General features: G+C 46.2%; 2 protein-coding genes across 6 annotated transcripts in view; one reads left to right on the forward strand and one right to left on the reverse strand.

The window, feature by feature from the left end:
* The first annotated feature begins 898 nt into the window (after positions 1-898).
* CHGA (chromogranin A) lies at positions 899-14,171 on the forward strand. Its single transcript, XM_054634958.2, has 8 exons — positions 899-1,116; positions 1,631-1,677; positions 5,427-5,520; positions 5,939-6,007; positions 7,982-8,080; positions 9,684-10,187; positions 10,614-11,086; positions 13,617-14,171. The coding sequence occupies exons 1-8, from the start codon at positions 1,071-1,073 to the stop codon at positions 13,698-13,700; spliced, it is 1,416 nt and encodes a 471-aa protein (XP_054490933.1). The 5' UTR covers positions 899-1,070; the 3' UTR covers positions 13,701-14,171.
* Positions 14,172-16,182: 2,011 nt separating this feature from the next.
* ITPK1 (inositol-tetrakisphosphate 1-kinase) overlaps positions 16,183-27,010 on the reverse strand; it is a 140,727-nt gene continuing 129,899 nt past the window's right edge. For all 5 annotated transcript variants that reach the window (XM_054634017.2, XM_077180631.1, XM_054634018.2 and 2 more), the window contains one exon: positions 16,183-22,689. In XM_054634017.2, coding sequence (XP_054489992.2) covers positions 22,367-22,689 — 323 coding nt within the window. In that variant the 3' untranslated portion in view covers positions 16,183-22,366. The remainder of the gene's footprint in view (positions 22,690-27,010) is intronic.

The following is a 27,010-nucleotide window of genomic DNA, read 5'->3' on the forward strand; positions in this document are numbered from 1 at the left end:
TCTCTGAAATTGCTTGAGGGGTCGAATGGAGTAGCAGAGCTGCTATTCCTAAGAAGCACTGTCCTAAAGAAGCATTGGAATCACTTTAAACAAAGAATCCAGCTGGCTGACCTGCCAGATGCTCCATCCAAAGAATAGACAGCCATTTTTTCAAAAGCATGGAAATGTTTGTGACTAAGAGAATTACACAATTTGTTGTTTCCTTTCTCTCCCTTGTCAATGCTCAACTGTCAGCCAGGTAATCTTCGTTACTTCAACTTTGGAGTAGATTTGGAGTGTAGGGTATTGCTAAAGAGCGTAATAAAGCATTGAACAATGGGTAGCAACCTATTAAAATTTTGCATGTAGAGTCATAGGTGGACAGCAGATGCACCAGCCTTTGATCTTTACCCCAAATAATATCCTTCTAACAAACTCTTCATAGAACTGCTGGGACTTACCATGTCCATTAGCAAGCCCTTTTCATGGTTCCCTGGAGTGGTGGTCTTTAAAAGACATCTAAAAATTTCAGCACCTGTTCTAAACTTCCATGATCAGTGAAAGACAAGGGGCCCTTACAGGGCAAAACCATCTACAGATTGCAATGCTGGCTGGGACTCGTGAGGTGCCTCACGTCTGGCTCCAGGTACATAGAGAGAGGGGACATGGCAGAGGTGCTGCAGATTGCCAGTGTCGAGTGAGGTGCTGGAAAAGCAGTGTCCTGGAAACACCTCCCAGCCTTCCTGCGCCTGCAGAGTGCAAGCAGATGGAGCATCCAGAGCCTGACACCCTTGCACGGGCAGCCGGGGAGGTCGGGGCTCCTCCGACAGCCGGCGAGCGATGGAGGCTGATGGGAAGCCAGTGTGCGAGGGGAGGGGGCAGAGGAGGAGGTGGCTTCCTCCTGACGCCATTTCCGAGGGCTGAGATATATAAATGAGCCGCTTGCTGCAGTGCCCCATCTGGGATCTTCAGCCAGGGCACTGGTGTAGATACACACGCTCTGTGCTGCTCTCCCCCCGGCACCTCGCCTGGAGCCCCCACGCCACGGCAGTCCTCTGCCCCTTTCTCCCTGCCTCCATCCCGCCAGCACCATGAGCCGGCCAGAACTGCTCGCCGTGCTGCTCCTGGCAGTGCCGGGTAAGTGGGGCTGGGACGGGTCCGTGTCCCCCCGGGCCCCGGGCAGCGCTGCCCGCCGGCCCCGCTCCGCCCGCTCCCCCAGCACCGCGGACAGGGACGGCCCGGCGCCTTCAGCACCACGGACAGCGGCTGCCGCAAGGTCACTGCCGAGCGTCGCAGGGCCCTGCCAGCCTAGGCACCTTCCCTTCCCTTCCCTTCCCTTCCCTTCCCTTCCCTTCCCTTCCCTTCCCTTCCCTTCCCTTCCCTTCCCTTCCCTTCCCTTCCCTTCCCTTCCCTTCCCTTCCCTTCCCTTCCCTTCCCTTCCCTTCCCTTCCCTTCCCTTCCCTTCCCTTCCCTTCCCTTCCCTAGAGGGGCACAGTGCACACATCCAGCTGCTGCACCCAGGGACCACTTCCATCAGAGAGAGTTGCCCCTTTTCTCCACTCCCATTTTAGCAGAATAATGTTTCTCTGCTTGTCTTCCAGATGAGATGAATAACAAGTTCTCCTTTTTTCCCCCTCCCCTTACGTTACAGCTGTCTCCCTTCCTGTGACAAATGACATGAATAAGGGCGACACTAAGGTAAGGCTGAGCCTGTAGTGGAAGGGTCAAATGAAGAGAAAGGATGTGATATTTCACCTCCACCTAGGTAGTTGGGTTTGGGCCACTCCCACTGAAATACCCCGTAGAAAGTGCCAGGAATTTGCATGAGATCCCCCAAGCAGGATCCATCTCTGCTCCCTTCCTAACAGAATTTAGCCTTTGTGCATCCACTTCTGGACAGCCAAGGAAGTCCTTCAGGATGCGACAGGGGGATGAGGCAAGCCTGTTTGGAGAGGAGATGGAGGCTGGGTAAAACTCTCCTTAGTCCTCCTACTTTCAGCTTTTCAAAGCTCCCAACAGGACGTGACTCAGGGGAGAGTGGGGGGAGATGTGATTCAGGAACTGTGTGTGTTTGGAGGTGTATACATCTGAGTTTGTGTGCTACTTAAACACGCATGCTCTGGAAAAATAGGCAACTGGTACTCTCAGCTTGCTAATCCTTCCTCAGCTCCTGCTCAGCCTGTCTGGATGGCTATGAGCAGTGCAGGACTTGGCTGACCTCTCCAGCCCTCCCTTACAGGCTTCTGTGCACATATCTGTGTCGCACCCTCCAACATTTATAGCCGTGCTTCACAAACGTGCACTCCCAAAGGCCTTTTGGCTCCTAAATGCTTGGACAGGGGGGTTTGCCTGTGTTTACCTGTGTCAGACACGACTCCCTGACCCACCCCCTTCCCCATCTTTCATATGAGCTGATCTCTCAGTTGCCCAAATGAAAATTTTTTTGGAAATTCATGTCCACAGAGGAAACTCCAGCATTTTTGCTTTTTACTTCTTGAACCATTTTGTGTTATGAAATCCTCTAGCCACACAATGTTTTTCCCCAGGCAGCAGCAGGGGAGGGCACACTGATGCCAGTCCCAGCCACAGGCCCCACTGCAGTTACCTGCAGGACGAGTGCCATGAGCAACACCTCCCTGTGTCCTGTGAGACGTGCCTGGGCTGCAGAGCAGTTGCTTTGTTAAGACTTTTAGCCTGCTTAGCCCTTGCTGGGACAGAGCCATGAGCTGTGAGACTCTGGGTGCCTTCGTCAGGCTGTGTGCTGCTGAGGAAGAGGAAGTGGGACAGGCACTTAGCCCTTCAACTTTCCATGCCAGAGTGGGCATCTGATGGGACCATCCATTAATCATATGATTTTCCTTGTGAGGTCTATTCCCCAGTATATTCTACGTGTTAAAAATGGGCACTTTTGTGGCAGTTGGTGCAACTCCATGGAAATGCTTCCACCAAGAAAGGACTTTCCCAAGACTGCCCCTCTTCCCTGGGTATTACACTGACACAGGCTCTAAGGGAGAGCAAAATCAGCTTTGTTTTAGATTTGCTGCAACTGAAAGAAACTATGAGGGCTTTCCTGCCTTCACTATCTTCTGAGACACAGCATTTCAGGAAAGGAATTCCTGGTCTCATGGAACAGATTAGGGCAGGGATATCATCACATGAATACAGCAACAAGCACTGCAGCTCTTCCTACACACCATGTTCTGTGCCACCAGCATTTGTGGGTGGCTCAGGGCTGTGTAATGGGTAGTCTGCACCTGCAGGCCTTTCCTGGACAGCTCATCAAACTTTCCTTACACCAAGGGCTTTGCATAGGGAGCTGAACAAGACCAAAGCATTTACAATGTCTCTGGTGCTTGCCCACTCTTGTGCTTGAAGGATATTATTTCTCACTTACAACCATACATTTTAGAAGGGCATAGCTGAGCTCAAATATGGAGAAGTCTGTCCTTGTAAGGGCACAACCCTTTGGAGATTTCTGTGTGGGGACATTGTGAGCTGCTCTTAAGGATCTAGTTACATGCTCATGGTTAGATGATAGCTATGGCAAAATTCCAGTCTGAGTTTCTGCACTGGATTAATTACATTCATTTGGAAAGGATCTCCTCCATTTCCTGATGCAGGCTGTTGTTTCATGACCTTGTGAAGTCTCACTCTGCAAGACTTCCTCTAACAGAAAGACAAGGAGAGTGTTGTGGGATGACTGCACTGCTCATTTCATTACCTTACAAAGCTCCTCCACAGAGCTGAATGTATTTCTGTGGTGAGTGATGTGTCTCTTTGTGCTCAGACAAAAACCTTAGATCAGCTTAGAAGTCTTGAAAAATCTTGAATAGAATATTTCATTGAACCAGAGTCTTACTTCTCACGCTGAGCAAGTCTTAACTTCTGAAGCTGCATCAAATACTGCTATAATAAGTGGGTCCAGAGGTTGGGAAACATGAGAGGGAAATATCAGATGCTGGAGTTTTTTCTATTTAAAGACAGAGTAACTCAAAGTCATCTAAAATCAGTATTAATGGATCACTTGTGATATAGGAGAATTATACCAGGGAAATCCCCCTGCTTTTTTTTTTTTTTTAATCTTTCCTGTAGCATTTTTAATCCATTAGGCAATTCCTTCAAACTGTGTAAGGTGTAGAGTTCAACATTTTATGGCTGTGATCTGCAAGAGCAGAATTCTCTCCTTACACAGGGTGAGAATTTGCCCATTCCAGCTGTCCAGTGAATATATCCAACTGCTTGAATGAACAGCATTGTGGATGACTGGGGACTGCTGGCTCGTGTTTAATTTCTACTGCAGCCACAGCGTTCTGCTCTCCTGAGAATGGTACATTGTGAGGGAGGTCAGGGCTCTCAGGGCTGCCTGCTGAAATCATCAGGAGAAAGAGGTTCAGTGAGTGAAATTTTTGCCTCCAAGGCTTAACTTGTATTCTTTTTTTCAATTTAGCTTCTCTTTTTTCCCACAGGCAATTGTGAGCCCTGCATTGTTCCTAGATTGCATTATAAAAAATCACCCTTTTGAACTAAGCAGCCTGATTCTTACCCTACCAATCATCACCAGACTGTAGTGAATGTTTCTGTCCTGTGTGATCATTTGGATCTTCATGACCACACATTAGGGCTCCCAGCAGTGTGTCTTGACATGGCAAGGATGCCTGCAATCTCAGTACAGGAAACAAATTACATAAATAATGCTCCTGGCCTTACACCAACAAAACAGGCTGCTGGAAAGGGTGGGCCCAGAGCTCATCCTGTCTGAGAAGCTATGTCAGAATTTCTTTGCTCTCAGATGACCTGTCATCATGTAGAGCTCTTCCAGTCTATAACAGATGGCTTGAACACTCAAAGCACAAGGTCAAACACTTCTCCGAAGTGTCTTGTCCTTTCTAGGGCTTGAGAGCATTATTTCTCATCTGTGTTTGAAAGTAGTTTGCCTCACCTCACCTTCCATGCCTGGCTTCAACCTAACTATGATGTCTTTCCCAGGGTTTGAAGACCTTTTAAGATTTCAAGGTCATCTATTGAACAGCTTTGACCACTTTTTGCTCTCTACAACCTCCCACTGAGTCATTTTATGAGATGGAGGTTGAGATATATTGACTTAAAAGAGGATGATTTTGGATTTTCTGTGTATATATTCAGATACCCTTTACTCTCCAGATGTGCTCTGACTCTGGTGTGGTCTGAAGCCATGCAATCCTCAGCTGAAATGAGTGTCATGTGGAAGAAGCTCTTTCCATTTTCACGTGTAATTTCCTCACTTCTCAGTTGCAGGAGACACCTTCTGTTCCTGAACTAGGGAAAACAAGAACTGAACATTCAGTTCCAGCTTGACCAGAAAAGCAAGAAGATGTGTGCCATCACCTGCTGTACTTTAGCCTTGGTAACAAGTAGGAACAAAAGACAAAAAAACTAGTTCTTTAATTTGTATTTTTGTCTCTTTTTAGGTGATGAAGTGCATTGTAGAGGTCATCTCTGATACTTTATCTAAGCCAAACCCCCTGCCGATCAGTGAGGAATGCCTAGAAACTCTGCGAGGAGGTACTGCCTCAGACTTAGTGCTGGGCATCAGCAAAAGCAAATCTGGCCAGTAGGGCTGGTCCTGCCCTGACCAACTGAGCCCTGGCCTCTGGACCCCTGTCAAGGGTCCCTGACACATTCACCTTCCTCTTCCACTGGGCTGTACTGGGCCCCAGGAGCAGGGATGGAGCCACTGCTTGTCCCAGGCCATGCCTCGTGCTGCCATGTGGCCACAGGGGTGCTGGTGACATCAAACTGCCTGGTTCTCATAGGACCTTCCTGTTGTCTTAATCACATGGTTAAGATGTGAGAGCAAATCAGACCAAGGGAAAGAAAAGAGCAAATGAAGAAGGAGTGGCATTTGGGTTCTGTTTCATTTCCTGGGGTTGGGGGGAGGTTTGCTTTGACTACTTTCTGTATGAAGTCTCCCCTGTTGCAGATGAGCGAATTATTTCTATCCTTCGCCACCAAAACTTACTGAAGGAACTTCAGGAAATTGCTGCACAAGGTACAGTGCCAGTATATTTTTTTGGGAATGTAACTATAGGGAAGATTGTTTTCTTATGCTGTAGTCCCTTATAGAGTTTTATTGTTTGGTTGGTTTTGTGTTCATTTTTTTTATTTTATATTAATTTGAGATCATATAAATATGCCCTAGGAAATGTCGTTCCAATATTTTCAGTGAGATTGTGTCAGTGGGGACAGGAATTTTGTTTATAATAACTCCAATATGTATCTGATAATTTCAATAGCTATCAATGTAACTTGGTGGTGATGTAGTCTCAAGATATTTTAACGTGTGAGAACTCTAAAAGAAAACACTGTAATTTAATTCAAAAATAATCTAATTCAACAAATACCAAATAATTCAACAAATAACCAGCTCCCAAACTAGAATTAAAGGTAAGAAAACTTCCACTGTCTGTGCAGCTGGAGTCTAGCATTAAACCCAGGTGTGGCAGCAGGGAAGCCCCACTGAACAGTGAGTAAGACTTGCACCTTAAAGACCCCAGTGAAAATATTCTTGAGCTAATGGGTACTTTTTTGATGGCTTCCTTAACTCAAATGCAAGTTTCTTTGGTTTGGAGAGGTGCAGGTCAATTGCACAGGTCAATTGCACTGGTCAATGTGGGAGCAGCAGCAACACCATGGAGCTGTGCCAAGGAGTGTTGAGGGAAAAAAGGGACATTCTCAGGTACCCAGTTGCCCAGAGCCAACATGCAGATCCCAGGCAAAGCTACTTCAGAGCTAGTCCAGACCCCTCTGTTTGGGTAAGGCTGCAACAGGGCTGTCCCCAGGCTGCAGGGAGCGCAAAAATTCGTGAAGTCGGAATTGGGAAAGAGTCTCATGCAGGCCCCAAAGCCATATTTTAGTCACTACCCAAATGGTGGAGAGGCCAGATGCTCAGTGACCTCAGATAGACTCCATGGATGCTCTGGTGATCCAGAAGAAACAAGACAGGGTCTCTTCAGTATGCTGGGATATGGCTGCCCAGGCACACCAGGGATTTGAGGAGGAGCACTCAGAAAACAGACAGGCTGTGCCACTAAGCATGGAGTCCACGAGAAGCGACTTTTTACATGGAGATTCACCTTGCTCCACTCTTGTCTGAGCCCATCACACCACTTAGTCCCAGGGTAATGTGAGATCCAGCCTATAGATCATAGAGACTGGGGGTGGAACAGTCTTGTAGACCAAGGGAAAAGAAGGTGTTAATTTTGGTGTCCTCTGTGCTGGTGCAGCTGGTTCTGCTCAGGCTGGAGAGCCCACACCATTGAGTTCTGTGCTAGAGTACTAGGCTGGCAGCACTGGCTCTTGCTCTTGCATTAAGGCACAGAAGCAGGGCATGAGCTAGTTTAGACAAGGCTTGTTTGGCTTGCAGATCCCATTGCTGGTTGCCAGGACAGCTGCAACCTAACCTCCAGCTCATGCTGCCTTGTCTCCAGGGTGTTGTATTTTTCTAGCAGGCTCCATAACCCCAGAGCTAAGGTATGGGGCCTTGGAGTCCCAGACTACCCCTGCAGTGGGAATGAATGCTGCTTCTTCGTCCCACCACACAGGGGAGAGGGGCCCCCACAACCAGGCTGCAGGATACAGGAGCTCTCAGTGCTCGCCTCAGAGGTGCATAGGCAGAATCTGGCAGAAGGCAATTTTTATCTTTCAATACTCTGGTGATGAAGTCTTTTGTTGCTCTCAGTGTGCTGCAGTTCAGCACCTCGTATTCTCTAGATCTCCATCAATATTAGTTTTACTGGCAACCCTGCATCTCTATTAGAGACCATTTTTTTTCCTGCAGATGTTGTTTTTGATTGTGGTTTTGTTACTGCAGTTGATTCACATACCCTCCAGTCTCACTCCTCCCAGCTCCCAGGTGGATTTTTCCCACAGCAAACATAAGGGGCACAGAACTGCTTTCCTACCTCTACTTTCTGAAACACAGAAGGAACTGTTGACTTTCCCTACCTTTTGTTACTTGACACAGGTGCCAATGAAAGAACTCAGCAGCAGAAGAAAAATAGCGGCTTTGAAGATGAACTTTCCGAAGTCCTTGAAAGTCAGAACAACAAGAACAAGCAGAGAGGTCAGTGTCAGCCTCCACCCCCGGGAAATCCAGGTCAGGCTGTAAACAAGGATCTTCTTCCAAACAGCCTTGATATGTCCAACTGCTTCTCTTTTCTTTGATGCTGCTGCTGACACACACAAGCAACCTGGAGTTTGCTTTGTTCTTATTTACCAGCTCAAACAACATGTAATCTCTGAGCTATAGTAACTGGTGATGGTCAAGTTACTAAAGTGATACTGACTTTTCCACCCTGCTGCTGACACTTTCACTCACTTATAACATTTAAATCACAGGGAAATCCCACAGTGAAAAAGTCAGTGATACAGGCAAGGGTGATCTGGATTTTTGCTTGCCACCCTTGTTTCCAGGCACCTAAGATATTAAGTAATGAGTCTCTGAAGGGAAAATTCAAACGCACACAGTGCACACATCTGCACAAAACACCTGTACCTTGGAAAGATCACCTTCAGCTGGGATTTCTCCTTGCCAGTGTTTCTCTGGCCTTACTACAGACAGGCAGTTTAGCAGGAAGAAGGGGTTGGCCCCTTCCCTTTTTCTTGTCAGGAAGATACAATGCAAATGTGGGGTGATGTGACTCCTTGTCCAGCAGCAGCTGGGTGCCCACAGAGGGTCTCAAGCAGCTCTGGGGCACATGGCTGGCCCACAGCAGCACAGCACTGCTGTGACACCAGTCCAAAACTACTTAGAGCAATGAGGAGTGACACCCCCAGGGGCTGCTGCTGCAGCCAGCACCACCAAAATCCAACAGGTAGGATGGTGGCACTGCATCTCCCTCCTGCCAAGACACACCTGAACTCTTGCTCCGTGGAAGTGAGGTGTGGAGGTGAAGGAAGATGAAGTGAAGATGAAATGTGGCACATGGGCCAACCAGGCCCACTGACAGTCTGGTGACATCAGCACAGTGTCACAGATGGCCATCAGCCTTATGTGACCACTTTTCTGCATCCTGGCACACTCCTCAGCCCTCCTTGGGGCTGCACTTACCCTTACAAATCTCTCTAGCTTTTAAACTCCCATATTTTTTTTTGCAAAGTGTTTTCTCTGGCTAATAGTGTTAAAAGAGGCTACTCTCCCTTGAGCAAGAGCAAATACTCAGCCCACATTAAGCTCCTGCTGAGTAGCTCCTTTGCAGAAGCAGAGACACCCCTCCTCCCTCCAGCACCCTGTGAACAGGGCTGGCTGCCTCTTCAGCCTGGTGGGAGAAATAAGGATGTGATGTGAGTGCAGCACTCGGAGCAGGGAGAGCTGTGCAAGTGCCATATTACACTCCTAAATAATTTAATTTTACATGCAGCCTCGTTTCATGCAGGGTGAATTCGTGGCTGGCATCTCAAGAGATGGTGATGAGGACTGTGCTGCAGCAAAACACTTCAGCATATGTTTAACTTCAGCCTTGCAAGTCTCTCCAGGAGCACAGGCACCAGAGAGAACGCTGCCTTGCTTGAATGCAAGCATATGCTGAAGTGACTTGCAAAAGGATCCATGGGCTGGCTGAGCAGATTGCTGAACAGGGCTGAAGCTCCCTGAGAAATGCTTGGCCTTTGCTGGTTGCAAAATGAACTCTCAGCAGAGGTGTTTCTTCTTGTTTCTCCCTCTGCAGATGCTGCAGGGGAGCATCCTGAAGAGGAGCAGCCCACAGGGTCCCTGGCTGAGCTGGCAGCACAGAAGCCCCAGGAAAATGAAGAATCAAGAGAGGAGGAAAAAAGCCTGGAGGAGAGGGAACCCAGGCCATGGAATACCAACCCTGTTGAGAAAGAGGATCAGGAGGAAGCTGAGAGCAATGACATCAGGGATACAGAGGATACCCATCGAAACAAAGTTTTGGACAACCACATTGGCAAAAATTTCAGTGAGGATGAGCAGCAGCAGCAACAAGGGGATGAAGAGGAGGAGCCCAGAGGCTCCAGGGACAGCCTGGAGCTTGAGGATGAGGGAGAAGAGCCATCCAGGCAGGGTCAGGAGCACAGCAAGGAGGTAGCAGGGGAGCGTGTGGAGCGGGAGGATGATGGAGGTGAAGCTGCAGAGGAGGACCCGACTGAAGCAGAGAGGTCACTCGATTTGGCTGAAGAGGATGAGGAGGCTGAGGAGATGCAGGGAGGTGACAGTACGTATCCCAGACTGCACTGATACCTTCCTGGGGTGAGCTGGGGGCACTGAGACACATGGGTGAGAGGCTTCAAAGCCAAAGAGTTGGGGCAGGTGCTTACTGGGTTTACAGAAACACACCAGCCAGCAGCCACCCAGACCCCACCACAAACATCTGACACACAGGCCCTGCAGCTGCCTCACTGCTCAGCTCTCATAGATCCTCAGGACAACTCATTCATCTTCCCTGAGCTTCCTACAGGGCTTTTGACTGCTGCCTTCAAGCCCCATTACTGACATGGCAATGTGAGAGTGGGTATTTCCAGAATCTTGGGAAAGCAGGCCTAAGTAAAGAAATCTAGATTCACCACTGAAAGCTCAGTTTAAAGGTGGACCTTAAACAGGTTAACAGTTGTGTTCACTGCTTTGTTTAATGCTCTTTCAGATAACGATGATGAGCTGGGATTTGGAAAAGATGTGCAGAGCTCTGAAGAGGAGGAGGAAGAGGAGGAGGAAGAGCAGCCCCGGGCACTGAGAGGAGGAAGGCATCGCCTGGAGGATGAGGAGGTGCAGGGAGAAGAGGACACCTTTCAGCCCAGGAATGACAAAAGTGATGAGATGGAGGAGGAGTCCTCCAGGGAGTGGGAAGACACCAAGAGGTGGAACAAAATGGATGAGCTGGCCAAGCAGCTGACAGCAAAGAAGCGCATGGAGGAAAATGATAGTGAGGAAGACACAGATAGGTCCATGAAAAAGACATTTAGGTCCCGCAAGTATGCCTTCAGTAGTCCAGAGGAAGATGTGAGAAGGTCATGGAAGCATCACTCGAAGGAAGACAGCAGTGAAGGAGGCTTTCCACTTGCTCCCATGCCTGAAGAAAAGAAGGATGAAGAAGGCAGCGCTAACAGGAGAACAGAGGTTGGTGTTAAACACAGGCTTAAGAATAAATCCCACCCAGTTATCCAAAGTAGTCTTGGAGATGTGGATGGTATACTGGCATAAATGTAGCCAGCAGTGGTCCTCTGAGGCATTAAGTTGATGCTTAGTGAACTTCCAGTCATTCAGCCTCAGGTATTATTGAAGTTTGCACCTGTTGTGCCTTTGGTTTTTGTCCTTGTTTTTGTGACTAGTGCAAAAGCATTCCCTGCTCCCCAGAGTCATGTCTCCAGTGACAGCATTTCTGCACTGGCCAGACAGAGTGACCAGGGCTATAACTGGGGTAGTCCTTGTGTCCCAAAGCCCTTCCAAGTCAAAAGGAAAGCTTTCCCTGTCTCAGGGATGGAGTGAGTAATGTCAGACCTCCTGCAGAGCTAAATCAGGGGTGCAGCTGTGATGAGAAACCTGAGGTACTGGAGTGGAAATGGTGGACAGATACAGAACTACATCTGAGCCAGGCTTCCAGAGTCAGAGACCTCCTTCCCTGATACCTTGAGTGATGCTAGGTAATAGCTCAGCACAACCCCAGAAGTCAGAAACTGCTGGTGGGTTCACCTTTGTGCTGAGGCCTAGCTCCAGGCACAGTTGATTTGGGATAATACAGGGAACTGCATTTTGTGAGCCTGGGACAGGCAATGGTCAGGTGCCTGGGAACAGGCTGGGGCAGGGGGTGAGTGAAGCCAGTTGGCTCTCTTGCCTCCAAAACACCCCTCTTGCCTCAGTTCTGTGCCAAACCATTGGCCAAAAATTGCCCATCAGCATCCCCCCATGAGAGCATCTCCAGTTGTACTGGTTCAAAGCAAAGCCAAATGTCCCAGCTCAAAGCAGGGGTGCAGTGGGGTGGGCTGTCCCATCTGCCTCCCACCACTGCTGCTCACACCCCACATGGGGTGCTCCCCACCTGCCCCTGCGGGTGGCTCTGGGGTGCACCTTGTCTGCAAGGTGCCAGACTCAGTCTCCAAATGGGGATTGGAAAGGAGGTTGCTGAGGCTGCAAAACTGCTGTGTTTACAGATGCAGCAAGACTTTTTTGTTTGGTTGGCTTTTTAAACTAGATCAGGGCCTCTGGGAGTCAGTGAGGAAAGCCAGGCACACAGCAGTGAGGGAAGGCACAAGCTCTGGCTGCTGTCCCTCTCTTCATTTTTGGGCCATGGGGCGATGTGGCTTGGCCAGCGAGGTCAGTGTGGGTTCAGATAAGGGCTGGGGGTGCTGTCCCCTGCACTTTCCAGGACTCAGCATGTGGGACCAAGCAGATACAAGCCAGAGCACACAGGCAATGGTTTGGATCTGACCAAGCTCTCTCTGGATGCTGTAGAGAATTTCAGAACCTATTTTTCTCCCTTTCTGGGGGCTCCAGTTGCAGCCCAAGTTCTCCAGCAAGGTGAGCTCAGCCAGCTGCTGCCTGACCCACTTCAAACAAAACGGAACAGCTGCTTGGGCACCCTGGGTGCTTGAAGGCACCCTGAGCTCCTGGCACCCTACTGTAGCCAGAGCTTTCCCAGGGGCTGAGCCAAGGGCTCAGTGGAGGGCAGAGTGACTTTTTTTTCCCTGTTCAGGAAAACAGCTCAGAAGAGAAAACAACCCCCTTTTTTCATACTTCCTTTACTTTTCGCACACCAGCCATATGCAGTGCAGTGGCTCAGGGTCAACCTGTGATTTGCAGCTGCTGAAGGCAACAGCGAGGCTTTGCTCCCTCCACACAGGAGAGGGGCTGTCACCTCGGCTCTGCCAATGGGAAAAGGTACAGCACCGAGTTTGCTCACACAGAGCCTGCTGCTATGCTGAGTGCATGGTCTGCAGAAAGCCCAGGTGGCCACAGCTGTGAGGGACAGGCAGGGCTGGGGCTGGCAGCGAGGCAGGGCCAGCTGGATATGACCTGAGCTCAGGCAAAGCCATGCAGTCAGGCATGAGTACCTGCACTAAATAAATCAGCTACAGGTGACAGCATAGATGCACAAGATGCACAAGATGCATAGCAAGACAGCATCGATGCACGAGATGCACCAAGTAATGGGCAGCTTGAGCCTTTGAACTGATGGCTTCCTCAGTCACTATTTTCCCAGGAAAAGTATCTTCTGCTTGTGGAGGTGCAAGTCAAGACCCAAGGCAGGGTGGGGAGAGGGCAGGGCCCATGCTGCAGTTCCCGAAGGTGGCAGGCAGCGGTGCCCATCCCGGTCTGAGGGCACTGACTCGGCGCTGGCACCCAGTGCTGCTTGCCAGAGCCTGCCCTGGCTCCCCTGCAGCAGCCATCTCCCGCCAACCCCATGTTCTGGGGGCACAGCCCCGTTGGGGGCTGTCCTGCCCGGCAGGGTACGGGGGAAGGATGGCAGCTGCATCACTAGCAGCAGCAATTCAACATTAGGGCAGAAGTAACCAGTGCTGTGCACACCGGTCTGTCCAGAGAGACAAATGCAGGCTGAAGGGATGGGGCAGGACAAGGCTGTGCTCTCTGTAGCTCTGGGGGCGAGGGCTGCCCGCCTGTGGCCGCTGACAGTCCTGGGCTTTTGTTGCAGGACCAGGAGCTGGAGAGCCTGGCGGCCATCGAGGCTGAGCTGGAGCGCGTCGCCCACAAGCTGCACGAGCTGAGGCGAGGCTGAGGGCCCCGGCGCTCCCCGCGACAGCAGCGCCGCCACCCTCCTCCCTCCCTGCCTCCGTCCCTCCCACCGCGCGTTCATTTCCCGATCTAAGAGCAGTTAAGCCGAGCAGAAGCACCGTGCCTAGGAACCGACCCCGCTAGCCCCAGGCCTGCCTCCCTCGCCATAGTGTTGTGCCCATCGCCGCTGCCTCACCTCACGCTGCCCTCTCCACACGATGTCCACATGCCCGGCAGGGCGCCCGTGGGTGCGAAGTGCGACCTACATGTGTATTTTCTGTCTGGGTGGGGTTTTCTCCCTCTTTTTTTTTAAAAGACAGGACAGCTTTCTAGAAAGTTCTTTCACCGGTAGTTGCACTGGGTAAAAAACTGCAATAACTTGTTATCTTTTGATTAAAAGCTGAGAACTCTGACTGTAATATATTCTATATAAAAAATTTATCTAAGGAAAAATAAAACTGCAGTGGGTTCCTTCCTTTGTTTTGGCAGCTTCAGTGTCAGTTGTCAGCACGCTGCAGGGCCTGGACAGTCCTGCAAAGAGGGGGAAACAGAGGGCTCCCCTCACCACAGACACACTGTGATGGTGCTCCCCTCCTTACCCGGGCTCCAGCGCTGCTGCCCCCCGGGGCCTGGCATCAGGGACACTTCCCTGTGCTCCCAAGCACCGTGGGGCTCTCCCTGCCCACCCGGGGGCTGCTGGTGCCACACTGCTCACCCCCTGGCACTGGGCGTCCTGGGTGCTTCAGTGAGGCTTGGGTCACATCTGAGGCTCATCGATGAACACAGAGAGAACACAGTTAAAACTTTAAACACTGGGCAATACTTGACCAAGTCAAGCCATGTGAGCAACACATGAGTAGGTTAGAAAGAAGTAACAAATAGGCCAGTCAGGAGGCGAACTACGGGTCTGTGCTCCCCAGAGGTGAAGGGCCATCCCAAGGAGATATCCCGCCTGTGCCCTGGCTCACAGGAGCCATGGTGACCAGCTGGCACTGTGCTTACAGGCAGAACCTTTCTATCCTTTGGGCTTCAGACCACTGGGCAGCTGGAGGACCAAGGGGTGCCTGGGTTACAGAAGCTGGCCCCAAAATCTCTGAGCACAGATCATATTTTAGATGTTCTATGTGCATTGGCTGGAGAGGGAAAGATCCACCCACTGCCAGGGCTGTATTCCAGACCCCCCAATCTGAAGCTTAGTTCTCTCCCATTACCTGCAGCCCACAGAACAGCTGAGATGCTCAGGGAATGGCTGCCAGGCTTTGAACTCAGCTTATTTCTTTATTCTGCAAAAGCCCTCAGTGCTGTTGGCCTGTGGAGTGCATTACAGGGGTGTGTGTGAGTGGGGTTCCCTGGCACAGGAGGTGCGTGGTTCCAGAGCTGTACCTCAGCCACAGGATGAGCTTCCCAGGGAGGAGCAGGAGGTGCTGAGTGGCCACTGCCCTCGCCCCCAGCCCTGGGCAGGCACTCATTGGCAAGAGGAGGTGTTGAGGCCAAGGCAAGGCCCAAAAACTGCACTGGCACAGGGCACCATCCATGCAAGAGCCTGGCTGGGGAAGGTGCACTGGAGCAAGTTGTGTCTTTCAACACCATCCTGAGGAGATCCCACTCTCTTTAACCTCAGGGAAACATGGAGGAATCGAAATGAAACTAAAGGTGTTGCACAGAACCAGTACTAAATTGTCAATTAGGGAGTTTACCCCACCTGAAGAAATCACATTTTACATATTGATCTTCACCTAAATTTTAATTTGAATACTGTATTTTTAATCTGAATATTGTCTATTGCAAATATATTGTATTTATAGCTGGAACAGCTTCCCCAGGGAAATTGTCAGCACCAAGCCTGATACAGTTCAAGAAGCATTTGGACAATACTCTCAGGCACATGGTGTGATTCTTGGGGTGTCTTGTGCAGAGCCAGGGTTGGAATTGATGATCCTGATGGGTGCCCTCCAACTTGACATATTCTATGGTTTAGTTTCTCCCTCTTATTTTTGTGACAGTCTCTGCCAGTAGCAGCACCCATACAACTCATTGTGACATGTAGGCCTGAGTTTGCAAGAAGTTCACAGAAACTCTCAGACCCCCACCACACCAAAAAAAACCCAAAAAATCCCCACCAAGCAAAAAAAAAACAACCCCAAACCCAAGAAACCAAATGACCTTCACAGAAATGCAGCCATGTCCAAAGGAGTTAAACAAGTTTTTGTCCATACCTGATGCAAAATCAACAAGAGGAAAAATACTGTTACTTGATGGAGCTACTATAAATACTGTCTTAATTAGATATTCAAGTAATCACAAATATTTGGGACTCAAGGACTCTTTTCAGATGGAAAGATGGTTTTCAAGGCCTGAGTGCAGATGTGCAAAACAGCTGCACTCAGAAAGGATGTGAACATTGAATTCCCATGAACACAGGCCTCCCCCAATGAGCTGCTCACCTCGCTGCCCTATCCACTCAGAAAGAGGAAGCAAACTAGAACTTGTTATAAGGCATTTATTTTCATTATGTGTTGGAAAGGGACAATCCTCTCTTCAAAACAATTACAGAGATAATGCCACAATACCTACTGCATATTGCTTTACTGTTGAAACCAAAACAATTGTCCAAAACAGATGCTTGGCAAACAAAAATAAAATTAATATATTACCATTGAAATGAATGCTATTAGATGAAAACACCATCTCCATTGTCTGATCTGATCAGTCATGCAATTGAAGATGCCAAATAGCAAATATTTTGGGTTTTACAGTAAGCCATGATCTTTTAAGGGTTGATATAATTCTATACAAATTTAAGTACAAAATGGGAATTATGTTTCAGAAGTCATAGTGAACCAGGCTGAAGCGAATCACAAGACACACTTGTTAACACTGTACAGCTGGATTTGAACACAGATACCAATGGACTTGCGAAACCGAGCACACGCACACAATGGTCCCCGAGATTCAGCCGTGCTGGGGGAAGCAGCGTTGGACACTGAAGGACAATATCCAACACTACTCACACCCAGAGGGCCAATTCTCTCACAACTGTTGGGATCCCAAGGAATTGTTGTTACTCCATTTTAAGAACGACAGTGTTTTTAGTATGTGGTTGTCACAAGGGTATACACAAGCTGTATCAAATACTGAATCAGAAATAAATAATAAAAGATACATCTAACACATCTTTTATTTTTTAATATTTTTTTACAGCACTGACTTTACAAGAGGATAACTCATTTTTAGGGGCTGCTAACATCTGAAACAAAGAAGTCACTATTTTATACTCAACATATTCTCAACACTTAATAACTTTATATATGTATATATGACTTTTCACACAAAAAAAAAGAAGTTAAAATAATTTATATCTAAAACTACTGTGTAAAGAATGAAGGAGGAAATAAAATGTGGTTTTCTTTAAAAATGCTGGAAGAGGAAGACCTGATTTTCATAAACTCCATTCGCTGTGTCAGCTATTTCTGGAGTTTCAAGAGATTTCCCGGCCATCAACAAAAACTTCCCAACACATCAGGAGCCCTCTGCAAACTCATGACATGTTGGGTAAGGTCACCTGCTAATGAGTTCATGTGGGCCACAGGCATCTGCTATTATCAGCCCGAGTGGATTCAGGGTAAGAATGATGGAGAGGAAGAAAACATCACCCCAGATTGCTATTAAAAACCACAGAGTGAAATTCTGGACAACTGGTGTCATGATGTCCACTGGCTAGGATTTTACTCCCAAGCCCTACTCTCCTTGTCCTCCTTCTGCATCACAGATAAGGGATGTTTTTCTCTCCCTGGATTTTGTTATTTCCACAGGAAAGCTGCCCCAAGAGCAGGGTGGACCAGACCTCAAAAGCCACCTGCACACACAAGAGCAAAACCAATTTCCTTTGCTTACTACAAATGCTACTGTGCTTGTGTTGCTGAGGAATCACTCCAGCATCTCCATTTATGTCTGGATCCTCCCAAACTTCATCTCAAGTAACTTTTGTGGCCATTGTAAATGTGACAGAATCCACAAAACCCATCCAGTCAAAAGCTCAAGTATTGATGGCCTGGATCCACATAGGGTGAACAGTGAAAGGAAAGGTAGTAAAGATGTGGAAAGTACTTTTCTGGAGGTTACATTCCTCTGAAATAGATATTAAAGCAATATTACAAATAAAATCAGCAATGTGATCTGCAATGGCATATCCATTTTTCTATGAAAGCAAGAGGAGATTATATTAAAGGAAATATTTTAATCTACACAAAGCATTTTCACATATTCCTAATTACAAAACACACACCATAAAGTAATTGTATACTGAATACAGAAATCAATACATCTCTTACTAAAAAGGAGAGAGGGGGGAAAAAATTAGCAGGGTAATGCAAGTGAACTCCCACAAGTGTGTGCCTGGGGAGACTGCTACAAACTCAGACTCTGTTCACTAAAAAAACCAAAATCCAATATTTTCTGCACAGCTGTGGAAGGCAAGGCTACAAGCTAGTGTGGAAAAGCCTGAATCATTTGTCATTGCTGCCATGCAAAGACTTGAGGAAATCAGTATTAGTCTAAGAACTGAGAAGTCTGGATTTTTTTAATTGGATGAAAACAACAGGAGCATTTTTCCTGTTTTGCTTTTTTTTTTTTGCCAGGTAACACCTCTGGCCCCATTTAGTCTGTTGCTTTTGGACTGTGTTCTGCCTCTATTATCTAACCACTACCCCACCTGGTTGTTCCCTGGCTGTATACTGCCCACAATTCATCTAGAAAACTTGAGGCTTTATCTTGAGCAGTTCTCATTATCTCCTGATGCCTCTGGGTTGGCTTCTTAGCTTGTAATCATCTACAATGAGAACAAATTAAACTGGTAGATTTCTGTCTGTGCAACCTGCTGCAGACACATTCCCACATTGGAGGGAGATGTCTGGGAGATCTTTAAACTTTAACATTACAACAGTCTGAGTAGTAATAATGGATTTATCCTACCTACCGAGCAGCCCAGTTGATCAGCTCCTCAGCACAAAGGTTGTACAGCCAGACACTTCAACCAAAGGCAAAACATCACTGGCCCAGTGCTTCTGCATTACATAAACCACAAGAGCTAGCACTGATGCTGATGGTTTGGTTGCATTTCTGCAGTTGGCTTTCACATAATGATCAGGATGTTCTGGCACAGGCTACAAAGTCAGGCACAATGTGGCCAAGTCAGTTAGAGTCAGGCAGCAGTAATACCACTCAAGTACTCCTCAACATGGAAAGATCTTCACCTGTTGAAGCTAGTTATGTAATTACAGTGGAAAACCAGAGTCTCATCTCCACCATGCTGACACAAAACCTGGAGAAATTCCAATCAAGCTAATGGTATTCTTGTGGATTTCAAACAGTGAAGCAGAACAGTAATAAATCCCTAAAAAGCTAACTGGTGACCATGTAATTTTAATACAATTGCTCCCATCAGCACAGCAGTAAAAGCCATGCCTCTGAAAACACACGAGAACCTTTTTCTAACCCACAATAAAAAGAATTCAAACAGACATTATGGAAAATCTCCTCAGATTGTCTGCAATTTTAAGAGCAAGGGCATTCTGGTATGATCTAATGTTACTACACTCCTATTTTTACAAAGAAAGACAAGACTACAGAATATTAACAAACTTACTGTGAAGTTTATCTTAAATCAAAACTATCCTGAACTTACCAAATGAGGCAGCATTTCAGAAAAGCACTTTAGCACAAGCTTAATAACATACTCATGCTCAAATGTTTTGCAAGAATGTAATTGTATGTCTGGATACTTGGTAATTTACAGTTTTGGCTTTTACAAATTGGTCTCCCAATTTGCCCCTGTGATTTAGCAACATTCTAGTACACGAGCCATTACCTTAATTTCTGCAAGGAAATATAGTAGTACAGCAAATGCATGGTAATTTATGTCCACACTCTATTGTAATGCCACATCACAACAGGTACCTGCATAACTGCACCTGGTAAATTAAAGTGATACCGATACATTCGATAAATAAAAAATAAATTACAGCCTATGGGAAAAAATGTCACTGATCACACCAATGACCTAAACTTGTTTTCTAGTTACTGCCAAGGTCTGGAGTAATATTTAAATATAGTATTTCTGCAAGCATTCAGAGAATTACAAAATAAACTTCTAACAATCATTTGTAAACAAGTTTAAAATGCACAATTATATTTCAGTAGTTTATTTTGGAGAAAAAAAGCAGTGCAAAATAGGCCAACCAAAATTCAGAAGGCAGCCAGGAAAATAAAATTCTTATTTGATGTTCTAACTAGGAAACAGCATACAGACATTTCCATTGGATCCAACACTCAGATTCATGTAAACATACTTAGTTTGAAAGGTCTTGAGTTAGTAACCCAGTTCTAACATCATTGCTCCATCCCCACCACCCGATAAAGAAACAAAACCCAAAAAACCAAAAAAAGCCCAAGCCATTGTAATAAAGGGAGCAACAGGCAAATCTACAAACACTCCACCAGCTGGTTACAAGAAAGTACCATACAAAAATATGCACTGGCAAGTTCCTTCCTGAGGGCATCTTTTGTTACACATGTAACACAAAAACACTTTTTATTTTAAACAAACAAAAACAAACCCCAAACTGCAGATGTCAATTTCATTTTAGTCATGGCTTTACGAAAGGTTTGGTCTACCATGAATACTTTTATAAACCCTTACCTATGTACATCTGACTCACTCACACCACAGCCACCCGAGACCTGCAAGCTGCACACAACACGGGATCCAGCAGCCTCAAAGCATACAAGGGTTGTGAAGCGTGCCCAGCTCAGAAGTGATCTGCAACACTTGAGGAAGTTGGCTGTGCTTATGAGCACCCTGGGATCTGACTGATACCACGCCCATAGGGTTCTTCCAGTCCGTATAGAAATATTTTAAAGTTAGTAATCCCTCTAGAGGTGGAATCATCTTTTGTTGTGTAAATCATCCTGAAAAATTCAATCCTGGCTACAGGAAATTCCCAAGAATGGCATTTTGGAAGAAGACCAATCTCTCCTACAGAAAAAGCATTGTTTATATAAAAGAACTGCTACGTAACACTCTTCAAAACTTTTTTCCATCTAGGACTGGTACCGTCAGACAGGGTGGTGACTTTTTACACAGTTCAATCCTCTCTCCACGATCTACCTGGGCTTTAAGTTCTAGACCCTTTCCTTCTGAGTAGCCATCTAACACATGATACTAACCAAACTAGCATTAAATGCTGCAGTGACAGATGCTTTATGAACACGTGCTATAGAAAAGACAGAAATTCCTATATTTGCAAGCTAGGAGCTTAACTAAGGAAATTTTCTTAACACCACCCTTCTTAAATGTGTTTTAGGGGTAATAAAGGGAAGAGAAGGCCACTTCTACCAAAATAGTGTTTCTGTTCTTAGCACTTGGATATTTCCAATATAGTGTTCAGAACTAGCAAAAGTTGCAGGAATTCTCAACAGCAGAATGCTGCCATACTAGAAGACATCTCAAGAGATACAAATTGGCTGTGCTATAGTTTACAAATAGTATACAGCACTGTTGTAAATTACCATGTGGCCTCACCTGGCAGCTTGCTACAAAGTAATGGGGTCTCCAAGCTAGAGCTGTCCTGTATTTCTACCTTATATGAAGGTACACAGTTTTGTTTATATTTTAGAAAAAAATGTACAACAACATGGATCTGTGGAAGGCAGCGACTGTGTTACCTCTCAGGATACACAGATCAGGTGTGCTGCTCCAAGGAAAAAGCACAGCTCTGCCAGCCTTTTCCCAGAGCTGCCCCAAAGTCCTCACAAGTGCAATGGAGGGAGAATTCTCTCCCTGTGAAGACATAAGCTGCTTCATTAACTCTTCTAAGATTTCAGCACTAGCAGACAATTGAAAGCATGTTATTTAATCTACTAAATGACTCCACCTAAATAGTGGCACCCTCTCTGGGTGATAGGTGTTGCTGTTTGCAAGCGTGGTTGGAAGCAGATCTGAGTGAAGCACTGAGGCCTGGGGGGAGAACTGCAAAGCTGGGACAGGGGTGGTCACCTTGGTTCTGTGCCCTGAATAAGCAGGCTGCTCTGTCCTACTCAAAGTGCAGTGGCTTCACAGCAAGCTACCTGCCAACATCATGGCTGGTGAACATTTCAAGAGATTTGGTTTAGTGATACTGAAGTTGTTTTAGCTTTCTTATGCAACAGCCTATGTGGAAAAAAGAGGAACGGGATGTTTTTTAGGCAAAAATCTCTAGCACTGTTACATTCAGACACTGCATTTCAACATTATTATCTTCTTGATACCATGAGGTCCGATTTTAAAATGCTGGTCACCAGTGATTACAAAGAATAATAGAAATGAAAGAGCAACCCTCCCACAATGAAAGGACTAGTGTTAAAACACATGTGTGTGTAAACTCACTACAGATTTGCAACTGGAATCTGATGAAATGGATTTGGATCACTTTCTCGCTCTTCCCCTTTCAGTCCGTTTCATCAGCAAATTAGGTTAAATCAAATTGAAAGTTTTTTTATTTTGCTTTTTTGTGTTGTATTTTATGTTGGGTTTTTTTCCCAATTTTTAATCAATTGTATTGTTAAAGCCTGATCTGGTTCTGGGACCACAATCTGTATCCCTGGGGCTTCTTCTCAGTCCATGGCATTGGCAAGTTATTGAGAAGAAGCTTTTGTTGCCAACGTAGCGACGCAGTGCTGCTGGAAGCTGGGGGACACTGCTGAGTTGCAGCCTAGTCTCTGGTGTTGCAGTTTTACTGAGCTGTTGCTCTCGCTCTCCACAATCCAGGAGGAGTCTTTTCCCATGACGCTGAGACAGCCTGTGCTAGCACAGCATATCCGCTCGTCCATGATCCCACCGCTCTGCTCTGCCAGGAGCTTGCTGTGGTTTAGCTGGGTCACCTCAGGTACCTGACCCTGCAGGACAGCAGCTATGTGGTTCAGCAAATCTGTGAAAAATTCAGAAACACCCTCATAGCCTGAAAAGAGAAGAAATGAAGGAGAGAAAAAAAAGGCAATTAAGTAATTTCCTTAGGTTCTTTGAAAGGCTTCTTTTAACAGTTTGTTTCTTGGAGTGTCCTTGCCCTCCATTGACCATAAAAAGGTTGTAAAAAAAAGGTTTTCTCCATGACAACATTGTAAGTGATAGCAGAAGGAGATCAGCATAAAGAAAAACAGAGACTCTTGAAATGAAAGTATTTTTCCAATGAGAAAAACAATTACCTTTCAGATTTGCTGCTTCTTTTTCCTCCCAAGTATATATACATATACATAATTTTAGGTATATTCTATCATTTGTTGCTGAGTCCAGGTTTTTCCCTAAGTTACAAACTCTGGTATAATGTTGATCTTTTCCATACCATTTCCAGGTTTACTCTGGCGAGTAGCTCTAGTGCAGAACTTTGCTGAGGGTCTGGACCCTCTCCAGAATTTGCCCAGCAATACCCTCAGTTAGGGAAACCTCAGAGGACAGCAGGGCTGGCTTTCTACCCTACAGAAAAGGCAGCTTCCCACTGAGCAAGAAGCAATGCTTGTCTAATCTAACCAAACTTGACACTTAAAATGTGTTTGCTGCTATGCCTGAGAAAACACCCGAGGGACAGGAAACGTACATCAATGATGCAGTATTTGATGGAAACATCAATCATTTGTTTCAGTACTGAAACCACCTTTCTGCATGTTCTGTTAAGTGATTCCAGACAATTTACAATGCAGTTTAAAAACAAGTTTCCTGGTTAAAACAGTTGCTCAAATACCAGTAGACATGACATTTTTGGTGACATAAAGGGTGGCAGGTGTACAGAGCTTCTGGGTGTATTCTAAACACTGTGCTACAGGCACAGTTTTATCATTGAATTTCATTTTAAAATTGAACCAGACATGCAACATATGGGTACAATGTCCTGAAATGGATCTTAATTGTTACTGCATTACCTAAAATTGTTGTCAGTTTGCCTTAGTATTTAGAGGTGATATATGACATTCAGTGTTGTTTAATGAGATAGGCTGGTTGTTTTAAAATGTCTATAAAAGTATTCTGGAAGTGACCTGGTATTAATGCAGGAGACTGAAGCAATAAGTTTAAAAGACCTATATGAATAGTACACATTCACACAGCAGCACATGAGCAGAACCTGAGACCATGAAGTAAATGCATACTTTAAAACACTTTTAGTGATGTTATCACTGAGCAGAAGAGTTCCTCAGATCCATAATTAATTCAATTTTAATTTCCATTGTCCTGTAAAGACCAACTTCCTTAGGCAATAAAAAACCCAACTTCCGGGAAAACATGAAGACTACAATTTCATCTATAATAAATGTGGGGATTTTATGGTGTATTTATAAGCCATAGGTCAACAATTCACTTTTATTTAGGCAGCTACACTCCTCTGGATTTTATTGCACTTGGTCCCAATTCTCCTAGATACTTAACAGGTCACACATAACATCAGCAATGTGAGACAACAGCTCACAGTTCTCCTTTCTCAGAGGCCCTTGAAGGGATTCACCAAACAAATCTCTCATTTCAAAACACCAAGTTTCCCAGTGCCCCACACAATAATCCACTGGTTGGCAGGGGTCAACTAGGACTCCTAGGGCTGGCCATGGGAGTCAGAACAGGATCTCCACCCCTTGGACAGAAGTGCTTGTTACGCTTTCTTGCTTATGTAAAAGCCATGGGATTAGCCTTCAAATCTACTCAGAGTGCTTCAAACACCCCAGGAATAAGCCATCTCCATAGTAACAGCTTTAATATTCAGCAAGGAGATCCATAGTACCCCAGAGTGTTCTGTGTCTGCTCATTGAAAACAAACTAGCCTTGTAGGAGGGCACCTGCCAAACTCACAAAGAAGTTGCTTTAAATATTTAATAGGAATAAGATGGCCAGTTATTCTGTCCTGAAATCAGCAGATGTTAGTGAAAGGAAGTTATATGTAACAGTTGTCTATGCCAACCCTCTGCACACTGCGTAGAAGCGCCCAAGGAATTCTGCCTGGTCACTCAGAAGAAATTTTACAAACTTGTAAAAAAGAAAATACAAGGAAGGGAGGAAGAGAATTAGCTGTCTCAACTTGTGGTTCACAGGACACCTGGGAAGGCTGCAAACTGTGGGTATTGCCTCACTTGGTTCACCTAGGGCTCTCAAACTAGTCAGTTGTGAGACACCACCGTGCTGCAATGATAACAAAATCAAGAAGTGCAGATTAAATTACACCTTCAGAAACTACTGGCAGTGAATTTGGGACTCGTGTTACACAGGGAATCAGTGGGAGGATATAACTTTTGCATGCCTAAAGCATAACTTGCATGAATCGTGCTCCAGCAGGTGCTATCCTAGCACTGCCCACTTGAAACCATTTTGGAAATGCCTGTCTGCAAGATGCCTGAATTTTGCTATACTGAGAACAGTCTCCAGAGTCCTCTGGCTGAGCACAGATAGGAAAGATGTCCACCCAGCAATGCATCTGAAAACAAGTGCCCACCTCTGCAAGCTTTGGTGGAGGCAGGAAGTGTCTATGAGCATTTTTAAAGCCAGCATTACAGATGCTACCTGCCTGATTTTTCAGACTCTCCCTGATCTGGCACACTTGGCTTTTCTGCATGTTCCCTTGGTCAGAGAGAAATGGACAGCCTATATCCTGCGTTTGCAGCAATGTTTTTACACACACAAAATGCACATTCAGATTTGATGCTCCCAGCTACCATTCACCAGAGCCAGCAGTTCACCTGCATGGTGCTAGCTTGCAGCTGCTGGGGCTGGGTGAGCTCAGCCACAACCACAGGACAGCAGGCTACATGGAACCTTTTCTCTCACTTATCTGAGGTTAGACAAACATAACTCCCACAGGCTATGTGACTGTGCCTACAGCTCAATATCTCAGCTGGTAACCACTGCTAAATATAGTACCAGTAGTTTCCCACATAACAAAACACACAATAGGCCTTTCAGACATTTATCTCTAAAATCTTTTTAAAGAGTTGCTGGTGCTAATGGAGCAGATAACAGACAACATCCTCCTACAGGTACACCTGCTCTCAATTCTGTCATTAAACTCATCTCAGATGACAGCCATGGAGTGGCAGGTTCAAACAAGCTTCAAGCCCAGTAAACACTGAAGACAGCACCCAAGAAAGGCAGCAAACCTCTGGGCAGCTGGACAAGGCTTTGGCCCCAAGCCATGGATCAAGTTCCATGAAAGAGGCTGTGAATACTCTTTAAAGGGCATCTCTTCTCCTCCCCTTTTCAGAGCAGTGCTGCAGAGATAATGGCCAGGAGGGTTGGCTCCAGTTTGGCTCTACTGCAACTCATGATGATTTGAGGAAGAAGACCAAGGGAGGGCACTTCTTGGGACTGCACTGAGCCAGGAACAGGCAGATCCCACTGCTGATGCAGCCCACTGGTGACTCTTTTGAGGTGGGCTGAGTTTGAACTTCTCACTAGCAAAGTGCTGGCTCAGTCAATAAAGTCAGTCATTGTAACTCTTCAGTCTTTAATCACACAGGCCCTTGGAGGGAAATGCAGCTACCTCTGCTGAACATGCTTTTGATCAACAGAGAGTTATCTGTGCTGAGATGTGACTTTGCTTCTGTTGCATTTTACCCCATTGCTTCTTCTCTGACCTCAGCAGACCTTGAGAACAGGGCTCATCTCTGTTCTGCTACCTTTTACAAATTTGAAGCCAGTTTTTCTCTCCCCTGCCTTCTCTTCTATATGTTTGGGCCTTACTGCTATCCTCTAGTTTTTCTCCAACTGGTCTTCAGCCTATTGCACAGTGATAAAGTCAGGAGTTACCACCAAAAACCTGCCTCATGAGACATGATGTAGAACAGTACATAAGTTACTTCCCTGTGCTCTCAAGTCTCCTGCAAGGACTAAACCACTGTTAATTCAAAGTCCCTTCAAAGACTAATTACTGTGCAGGCTGAAATGCAGGACTTGGGCTGAATTTTGAAAACTACTGCCTTAAGGCAGAAGTAGAGCAGAGCAGTTCTGCAAACATAAGAGACAACAAGAAGTCATTGGTTCTGTCTAAATATATGTTTGCCACACTGCTGTTCCCCAGTGTGGAGTTTTCAACATTTCAAGAAAAGGAGAATTTCAGTCTGTGCAAAGTACTAAATCCAAAATACTACTTGAAAAAAAACACCCAAAACCCAAAATATGAAGCACCAAACCAAAATGCTGGATACAGGATTGCAAAAGAATGTCCTCTATCACTGACTTCAAGACCCAATGTCTGAAATATAATCCTATTATTAAAACTGATATGGTTCCATCTAACACCCAATTTAGGT

The sequence above is a fragment of the Agelaius phoeniceus genome, chromosome 6 (assembly GCF_051311805.1).
Source record: "Agelaius phoeniceus isolate bAgePho1 chromosome 6, bAgePho1.hap1, whole genome shotgun sequence".
Classification (NCBI taxonomy): Eukaryota; Metazoa; Chordata; class Aves; order Passeriformes; family Icteridae; genus Agelaius; species Agelaius phoeniceus.

Excerpts from the sequence above, each read along its gene's own strand:
- CHGA (XM_054634958.2), top strand. The coding sequence starts at position 1,071 with ATGAGCCGGCCAGAACTGCTCGCCGTGCTGCTCCTGGCAGTGCCGG. Across the intron at positions 1,117-1,630 it reads GCTGCTCCTGGCAGTGCCGG|CTGTCTCCCTTCCTGTGACA; the intron begins GTAAGTGGGGCT and ends CTTACGTTACAG. Across the intron at positions 8,081-9,683 it reads CAACAAGAACAAGCAGAGAG|ATGCTGCAGGGGAGCATCCT; the intron begins GTCAGTGTCAGC and ends CTCCCTCTGCAG.